We start from the raw sequence: 10,181 nt of genomic DNA on the forward strand, positions 1-10,181 counted from the left end.
GATCTTCTTTATGCACCAAGAGCTTGTAACACTCTAAAGAGAAAGGAAAAAATGAAATCGCATCATATGACCCCTTTAATATTCCTGAAACCTTAACATTCTTTCATCGTGTGAGCCATCACATCCAAAATGATTCATTATCCAAATCTGACAGACTGACGTACATATACTGTATGTTAAATGTATCAAAAAAATGTATTGCATACATACATCAGTGCACATTCTTTATCTGTGTACTATAGTATTGACTTTTCCCAGTAAACTTTTACCTAGTTGTTATATAAATAATTTTGGAGAAAATACATAAAAATTTGAATATCATCAACGTATTTCTTTGCTGCTTGATTAATGACTGATTAATGCACCTAATGAGCACTTTGGCGTTACTGTGAGTGATGGATACATGTGCCTTGTGAATGGATCTCATTCTGTGTCACTCTTTTTCACAGCACCTGTTTCCTGATGGGCCCTTTCAAACAGCTGAAGCGAATGTTTGAGCCCACCAGACTTATAGCCACCATTATGATGCTGGTAAGAAAGAGCCTCTGCGTCAGCACTGGAGAGCTAACGAGAAAAGACAGTTTGGAAAGGCGAATTTAACCTCGTAGCAGAACAGTTGACTCATCCTTATTAGATGTTCTTTTTACCTTGTCGTTATATTAGATGACAAAATGTCAAACCAAGCGGAATGTATTCAAGAGAAAAAATAATGCACAAGCACACATTTTACAAGAAGTTTGATTCAATGTGTTATATTTTATATCAAATATTTTTTAAATAATGAGTGCTAAACAGTATAATTGACTGTTGTGTCAGGCAACATAAGTCATAATCATAAACCGACAGAATATTGATATAGTTGAGTTAATGCGAGGAAGAGACTGGAGTGATACGAGACAATGAAACTAGCATAGCTAAATGGGAAACAGTTTGCCTGGGACATTACAGATATGCACATGCAGGCTAGCAGGGCAGAAGGAATGCTTCAGCCTTTTACAGTCACAAATCTGGAAGATTAAGAGATTCGAAGGACTGCTGTACTAATCCAGAAAAATCACAGTGGCTCCGTGTGACACTTTCCCCTGTAATCTGTGCTTGGTCTGAATCTGTTCACACTTGCTCAAGCACCGCACAGTATGAAGCTTGTTGTAACCAGACTATCAAATGATCGTTACGTATTTCTGTGCAGACGTCTGATGAGCACCCTATGATGTTTGTTTATGATTGCTCATTAAAGATTCAAAATAGTGCACTAGAGTTATTTAATTACTCTGGATTATTGCCAACTCTGAAGAGAATAATGGGTGTTTTAACTCGCTAATATATTATCTGGATTAATCCCAGATTGTTTATCTCACCAGCTGTTAACAGGTTCATTGTTTCCACATATATACAAGCATAAACATCTATGGAAATTCTTTTTGTTATGCCTCATGGTTATTCGATCACGGTTTCTTAACCCGTGTGTGCTTTTTCCCCAGCTATTCCTTGTGCTGACATTATGTGCAGTGTTTTGGGTAAGCTTCCTACACAACAGGTTTATTGCTGATATTCGGTTGACTGTTCGCTTGAGAAAATGTACATTATTCATATTTTATTTCTCTTTGTTTCCCTGCAGTGGAACAAAAAGGGTCTGGCGATCATCTTCTGCATTTTGCAATTTTTGGCTATGACATGGTAGGTGATAGACTGTCAATCATCTTTAAAAAAAAAAAAATGTTTATATGATGATTTGTTTCAAATAATAATAAAATGATTATTGTTTGGAACAAATCTCAAGAAGTGTATATCTAAGTATTTATCTTACACCTAGTAACTTCGGTTTTGTACTTATGTTCAGCATGTTAAAGATGGTTTCTAAAAGATTTTTAAAGAACGTAATTTTTCGAACTGAAAGTAACTAGAAAAATAATGTTTTTTTCTTCTCCAGAACAAATGTGAAATGTCATGATAAAGTGATATATCATGATATTTGTGTTTGTATATCTGAACGTGTGTGTCATGATGCTTATCCTGAAATTTAACCAGTAGGCCAAATGCTAAATCTCTCGAGCAGCTAAAGACCTGAGCACTTTTGGTATTGTTGTGCCCAGAGTACCTAAAAAAATTAGCAGCTTGCTCTGCTCTTCGCTGGATCCCTGCTGCCTGGGCATCTCTACTAGTGTAGGCTGATTGCCTGTTAATTAAACTGAATGCAATTTGTCATCAATGTATGCCTGCTGGTTTAGAGGCAGGTGGTTGAGTCTTTGGCAAGGTGAGAAAGTGGGCCAAAAATAGATGCATGATCAGGGTGACTGATGTGACTAATGAGAGGAGTGATTACTGTAGGTAGAATATTGTAGGTGTAACTGATGGAAGATGGTGTTCATTAAGACTAAAGTAAAACATTCAGTCAAGAATCTAACTAAGAAAAAAATGCAAGCATTTTATATTTATTTTGCAGGCAAAAAAGCCATTTGTATTATTGATCGTGTAGTGATGTATGAAGCACAGTTCACACAGAAGCCAGCTTCTGTTGGTCGTTGCGATGAATCCATGTGAACAACTTGAACCTGTTGACTGTGGAAATCTTTTGTCCTTATGCGACATCCCCAATCACATTGATACTATTGAAATTACTGAATTTTGCTCACAAAAAAATTTGCAAAACAGTGGTAAATGTGACCCTGGACCACAAAACCATAAGGGTAAATTTTTCGAAATTGAGATTTATACATTAATCTGATCCGCTAAGCGTGTCTTGACCCCTTCACTTGGCCACAAGCAAGCGCACAGGTGCTGAACCAGGTGGACGGGGCTCACCGCTTCACTACTCTGCAACAAACTCTGCGAGACGAGAGGAATGTTGGGTGTTTGTTGAGTTATTTTTATTTGTTACACTAAACCTAAATGTCTAACTTTATATGCATTCCACACACATGGTTTCTCTCTGTTAGAACTAGAACAGAAAAGTTCTTCAAAACAAAATGTGAATGTTGGTTTGACAAAGCTTTGCCTGAAAGTTTAAGAAAAGTTTTGAAAAGCATTGAACTTTGAAGGTTATATAGTATTTTACACAGCGTTTCTGGTTTGATAGATAGTCAGACGAACAGAGAGGGAACACTGTGTGTGTGAAGATGGCCATTTAAGAGCTCCTGGCTGCCCAGTTTTTTTACACGTCAATGGGCCAGATTTTATTGGCCATGTAATTGCCGTCAGTTTTTCTGTGAGGACATTCTCTTCCTTCACACTGTGACACAGACCACCGCCAGCCTTCCTCTGACAGCAGTCACTCTGGCAACCGCTTGAACCACGTGTGAAGAGCGTACTGGGAAAAATGCAGGGAGGATTCCTTGGTGCTAGACATTTCTGAGAAGCTGTCAGTACATTAGCATTTCATTTGAAGTCCGTTGTGTGTAACAAATCCCTAATCAGTTTTTCAATCCGTTGCAACATGGGGATTATTTTTCAGACATATTTTAGACTGTATATCCTAAAATATTTTGTATTGTTGTATATTTTGTTGTACTTTATATCTCATACATATATATATATATAGTTATACATTTATTTATTTGGAAATTAAATGAAATGTAAATTAATGCTTTTATTTAGCAAAGATGCATTAAATTAATCAAAAGATAATTTACTAAATATAACTAAAATACATAATATTTATATTTCTATATTTATTTATATTTCTAACTTTCTATTCACCAAAGAACCCTGAAAACAAGTATTACCGTTTCCGCAGAAATAAGCAGCACAACTGTTCTCAGCACTGATAATAATAAGAAATCATCTTCAGCACTAAATCAACAAGAATGATTTCTGAAGGATCATGTGACACTGAATGGAGGAATGATGCTGAAAGTTCAGCTTTGTCATCATAGTATTTGTTTTTAAAAATATCAAAATAGAAAACAGTTATTTTAATAATATTTCTTTTATTTATTCTTTTATTTATTTTTTTATTTTTAACTGTACTTTTGGTCAAATAAATGTAGCCTTGGTGAGCATAAAAGACTACTTTCAAAAACACTTAAGGCCCGTTCACACCAAGGACGATAACTATAAAGATAACGATAAAGATATAGTTCTAAAAATCGTTCTCAATATTAAAGAATAGCAGAGTCCACACCACAACTATAACGATAAAGACAAAGAGAAACACTATCGTTGGAATCACTTTAGCTTGAGAATTTAAAGCGGCAGATATATAAAGATACCGATATTAGCGTCCACACCAGCGAACGATATTGTCTGTTTATTCTAAGCGCACGCTCGCGCTTAGAATAAACAGACGATATCGTTCGCTGGTGTCGACACTAATATCGGTATCTTTATAGTTATCTTTATAGTTATCATTCTTGGTGTGAACGGGGCTTTAAACTCACAATGCAAGCAAGTCTACTATTACATCATTTCATTACTTTAAAAGCAAGCTGTAACTGGCATCTGTGACGTACTTATGGATTTACTCTTTTATTTTCAGATTGTATTGTTTTTGAATCTGCTAAGCTTTTAATGGGACATTAGGTATTAACACTGTGTGTTTGTGTGTTTTTAGGTACAGCATCTCCTACATTCCATTTGCACGGTAAGTAAATGCCTCCTCAACTGTGTTCTTCAAAATTTATATAATTTTACATTTTATCTAAAAACTGTTGTAAAATGTTGTGCATTTTATTTAGGGATGCACCAATACCACTTTTTTTTTTCTCAGAACAAGGCCGATACTGATACTTTTATTTTTGGTACTTGCCGATACCGAGTACCAATACCTGTATTTTCATGCCATTTGTAATTTTTGAAAATACTGTGTGCAGAAACCAAAATAATATGAATAATGTTAGTTGGCTTAGTTCATTTAGCAAATAGATATTTTTACACTTAATTATGGCCATTAAAATGTATTGTACAAGCTTTTGTTACTTTCACTGTTCATTTTATTTCATCTTATTTCATCTTTAATTTAATAGCACATTAGAGCTGCTCCATTGCAGAAGCACAGTACTGTAATCACAAGATGTTTTCCTGTAACAGTGCAGGGAACCACTCATTATACATAAATCGTGTATCAGCAATGAACTTATTTTCTGAAATATAAGTCACGTTTTTTTATCCCCTGAATCATGCTGCGTTATATTCCAAAGCCACAAATATATTGCAATTAACCTCAAACAAGCAAAACAAGCACAATGCGTGCACACATTTATACTGGTGCAGAATGAGAGAGACACGTACAGTACAACACATAAAGTTGTGTATGCTTGACATTTAAAAAAAAATGTTGTTTATAGTGAATGTCCCTATAATTTTTGTTTAATCCAAATGATGCGTGTGCTAAGAGAGCAAACAGCAATCAAGATAATGCAACAGAAGTGTGCTCTCTCTCTCTCTCTCCTTACGGTCAAGTAACTTTAGTAACTTGTGCATTGTTTTACTTACTTGCTTTTGACATATCCGACCGAACAACAAACTTTCCAGTGAATGTTTAACATCATATTAATTACATACATGCACTTCATAGACATCCTTAATCTCTAATAACTCCGTTCTGTTGTGTCGGTGTTTCTTTGTCTGGTCACAGCATTGTTCACACGCTGTGTAGTAACGGCTTTTGGTATCGAGGCATTTTAATGAGTATGAGTACAAGTACAGTATCGGGCAGTATCAATGCATCCCTAATTTTATTATTATTATTATTGTATTGAACAGATAGGTTCATCACTGAGATATGATTTAATGTTTGTAGATATTGTAAAATAAGGCAGTGAGAGGCTGTTCATTCCAATGATTTTAGCATGACAAAGTTTGCTGTGTTGCTTGGCAATCATAAAAAGTGCACAGGTAAAAAAGTTTGAGAAACAATATTTGCACTGTTATTGTAGTCCTGCAGCTAGTTAAGCATGATAATATAGCAAGGTTTGTATGGGCTCTAACTGAGATGTGTGACACAGGTTAACCGTATGAGGAGTCAGCCAGACTAGATTAGCTTAAATGCCAGTTAAATTCGGTAGAAGTCAGACGTTTGTCTCCAAATGGCAGCGTGTCAGCCTGTGACACCCTCTCTCAGTTCATGTTTGTTGGGTGGGATTGGGTTGTGTACACATGGGGAGCTGAATTCCCTGAATGAAAACATGTTGTTATTTACTCATGGCCTTGCGGCGGTTGGCCTTCACCATATGGCACTAATCCCCTGCTGAAGCGCCGCTCTCCCGGTGCCATGCAGACAGCTGCTTGTTTTTCCACCGCCTCATCTTGAGCCTATAGTAAAGTTCTTTATCTGATACTTTAACAAAGATGTGTAAGAGGCATTTTGCTTATCCAGATCTGTTTCTTTGTTTGGGCTATTTGTGGCAACCTACACTCTCAGGACAAAAGCTGTCATTGGGGCAGTACCTTTCAAAAGGTTTACTTTAGGTACATTTTATGTACTAATATGTGCACTTTAGGTACTAATATGTGCACTTTAGGTACTAATATGTACCTTTAAGGTACCAATATGGACACTTTGTGTACAAAGGTGTACCTTGTGTAAAGGTACCGCCCCAGTGACAGCTTTTGTTTTTTTGTGTTTTTTTTTTTAAGTGTACTGAGACTGATTAAAGATAGTGTGTTAGTCCTGGATAGACAATGTTAGTAAGTTAATATGCAGTTGAAAATTATTATCAGTCGTTTGTAAAACATTTTTATTAGCCTGCTTGTCATGACCCCTAAAGGGATAGGAGTATACAGGGAGTAAAATTAGGGGAATAGTTCATCTAAAGTGCAGATTCTGTCATGGTTTGTTTGTGCTGCTCCTTCCATATAGTGAAGTGAATAGGCTGTCAAGCTCCAAAACAGACAGAATAAAAGCACCATACATGTACCATTAAAGGTGCTGTATGTCATCCTTTTTGACTGTACTAAAGCATAAAAAATACTGTAGCATGTTTCCTAAATATCCGCAAAGTATTTCGTTTACATGCTTGTTTCTCCGAAAAACAATGCTAGAACCAGTTATTCTACTTTGAAATGTGCGTTCCGTGTCGGAATGTCTGTTTTTGTTTTGATCTGTATGATTACGCCCACCGTCAATTTACCCAATAGGATTTCAACACCTCCGGGTTGCCAGCTGGTGAAAAACACAGCCATGGAAGCCAGCAAATGAGCTGGGTCAGAGATGGCAGATTCTAAAAAGCCCTAAAAAGGCTCGGCATCCATCTAAAAAGCTCCAGAGGCATATTAAAACGTGGATAAATCAATTCTTCATCTTACAGTTTAAGGCTTGTCGCCTTCCGTTGTCAATTGCGCTTGTTCCTGTTGCGTGTCCACAGTCTGTTAACCCGTGTGAGCGTCAAGTATGAGGAGGAAGGGGCGAGAGAAACAACTCTCTCCGATATTTTGAATTTGGATTGCAGTACCCATTTTCACCCACTAGCTGTCAATATCACTGCACCTTTAAAGTAGTGCAACTTCAGCGAAAAGGAAGGTTATCAGTGTATAAGGAATTTTGGTCTGATTAAAAAATAAAAAACACGTCACTGTATGCATCACTGTATGATTTTGTTTAATGGAGAAGAGCAGCATGAACGTTCTACAAAATGTCCCTTTTTGTGTTCCACTGAATGACATGAGAGTGAATAAATTACAACCGAAGACAACAAGAATGATAATGTGGTGAAGAAAACTGCAGGTGAAAATCATAAAAAGGGATGGTGCAAAACAAATAACGTAACAAATAAAAAAAAACAAAATCTAGTTCGTGATAACTTTCTAAACTAAACGAGAGGCATCGTAAACAAGTCACAGCACATAAAACATTCAAGGGGCTTTGACTGGAATGTCGAGCTTCATTGGATCTCTAAATAATAAATATTCTTTATAACATATAGCATCTCTTGCTGAACCCGACAACCCCCCTCCTTTCCTGCCAGAGGTGCTGGTGCGTGTTTCTGATGGATTCTGACAGCCAGGATGCCCCATCCCCCCCAACCTTACACCCTGCCTGCTTCAGAAAACAATTCCTCCTGAATGAGTCCCTCTGTATTCCACCTGCTGCTTTAGTTTCATTCGAAGACCAAACCCTTGACTCATCTTTCCATTTATCTGTAGATGATTCATCTGTAGACACCATTGTTTCATTGTTGATTGTTTTCCTAGAGATAGCCGCACCCTTCATCAAGCTCAGTAATGCTGTTGTTTAGTGGCTGGGAATCATGGGTTAGGCCTCTTTTCATTGTGTTTTTGCTGGATTAGCATGAGCAGGCTCCACGTCATGAGCTGTTTACCCCACTGATCTCTGTTTTGAATATTGGGCTGTGCACATGTTTTTTCATGAGCATGCTGCATATCCGCAATCTAATATCGTGATGATTTTAATGCGCTATTTATTTGGCCATTACGATTCTTAAAGACCACGTCATTAGATTAGATTGACTGCCCTTCTTTGTCTCTCGAGTGTTAAGATGTTAAATAGTCCTTTAAACAGTTCACCCTCATCTTGTTTGAACCATGTATGACTTTATTTCTTCTTTGAATCACTAAAGGAGTTTTTTGTCTATAATGAAATTTTGGATGTTTTTCACAAATTCGTTCGATTCATTTCCATGAATCATTCGTCCATTTCAAAATAGAAAATTTCAGGCGAATTCAAAACTAATTCTACGATTTGGAGTAGAATCTCACAAAAAATCTCATGGAAGACTTTGTGTGACTTTTTTTTTTTCATATATTGAAAGTTTCAAATACTAATAGAAAATACAAATGTTGCTGTACTATTATAGTTTTCGTTAATATTTTTAATTATGATTTATATATTTTCTGGTTTTATTTCAGTTAAAGTTTTAGTTATTTTGCTGTTTTTATCATTTGTATTTTTTTATGTCTTTTTATAGTTTTTTTATTATTAGGTTTTAGTTTTTGTTTATTTAGTTTTAGTTATTTTAGTACTTTAAACAAAAATAAGAAATGTTATCTTGGCAACTAGCTAAATTAAAATAAATTTCAAGCAATAACAAATGTTTTTACTACAACATTTACTTCTGAGATACTGAAAATATTATGCTGAAAAATATTATCTTATAGCCCTAATATGGAGCTAATGTTGCATTAAACGTCTTGGCAACAATACAGTATATGCCAGCTTGAAATAATGGTTCCCTTGATTAAAAAAATTATAAATAATATATAAATAAAATCAAAAAGCTTTTATTAGCTTTATCGCCCAGTCCTAATATCTACCCCTCCTTTTCTATAGTCTCCTTATGTGTAACAACATAACATATTTATATGTGTGGGAATAATATGCTAAAAATAATCCCTTAATGTCTCTGCTTTTGTATTAGCCCAAATGTTTTTTGCTCTCTAATCATTAAGTTCTGGCTTATTCAGCTTTTTGAAGGAAATCCGCTCACTGCACTGGAGAGTTAATCATCATTTATTTATGTGCTGTATGTGCAGTGCTTTTAAGGCTAAACACTAAACAGTCTCCTGATCGCGCTGCTGTGTTGGTGCGTGTAATGCAGGAGGGATGAGTAACAGATCTGCAGACATTCGTCAGTCTCCCTCCTTATTCTGTCGTTCTTTTCTCTCTCTGATTCTCTACTCTTTCTTTTAACCTTGACTGCTTTAACGCCTCCTCCACTTCCTGTGAATTTTGAGCATGACAAAGTCTGCATAGCAACACATTTAGAGAGGGTGACAGAAGCAGAGGCGGAGGAGAGAGGAAAAAGGGTGGAGGCTGAGGCGAGGAAGGTACCGTGACCTTGTTCTGCTGTTGCCTTGGAGACCGTGATGGTTACCTCATCTTTTAGTTCCATATCAGGACTGGGCGACATTGCTAAAAATATTTTTAATAATTTATAATAATCTAATCTCAATATTTATTATGTATTTGCTCTTTTTTTCCTAATAAGACAGGACCATAATTTTCAACCAATAAAAAAAAATAAAATAAATAAAGATATATATATATATATATATGAATGATGTGAATAAAATTGAATTGTTTTACGTAAATTACTTGTCAAGTCTAATGCTGTTCTTGTAACGGAAATTTAAATCTGATACACAAAACATCAAAGAATTGTAAAACAGGTCTAAAAACATGACAAAGCCAGTCTAATAAAATGATCTGTAACACTTTACATTAGCTTTAACTTGCATTAACTAACAATGAGCAACACATTTGTTACAGTATTTATTAATCATAAAAC

General features: G+C 35.8%; 1 protein-coding gene across 1 annotated transcript in view; it reads left to right on the forward strand.

Moving 5' to 3' along the window:
• Positions 1 to 10,181, forward strand: part of sft2d1 (SFT2 domain containing 1) — a 37,574-nt gene that overhangs the window by 7,545 nt on the left and 19,848 nt on the right. The window contains exons 4-7 of the mRNA XM_016524693.1: positions 450 to 531; positions 1,482 to 1,517; positions 1,619 to 1,677; positions 4,550 to 4,579. Of these exons, the coding sequence (XP_016380179.1) occupies positions 450 to 531; positions 1,482 to 1,517; positions 1,619 to 1,677; positions 4,550 to 4,579 (207 nt within the window). The remainder of the gene's footprint in view (positions 1 to 449; positions 532 to 1,481; positions 1,518 to 1,618; positions 1,678 to 4,549; positions 4,580 to 10,181) is intronic.

The sequence above is a fragment of the Sinocyclocheilus rhinocerous genome, unplaced genomic scaffold (assembly GCF_001515625.1).
Source record: "Sinocyclocheilus rhinocerous isolate Xijiao unplaced genomic scaffold, SAMN03320098_v1.1 scaffold780, whole genome shotgun sequence".
Taxonomy (NCBI): Eukaryota; Metazoa; Chordata; class Actinopteri; order Cypriniformes; family Cyprinidae; genus Sinocyclocheilus; species Sinocyclocheilus rhinocerous.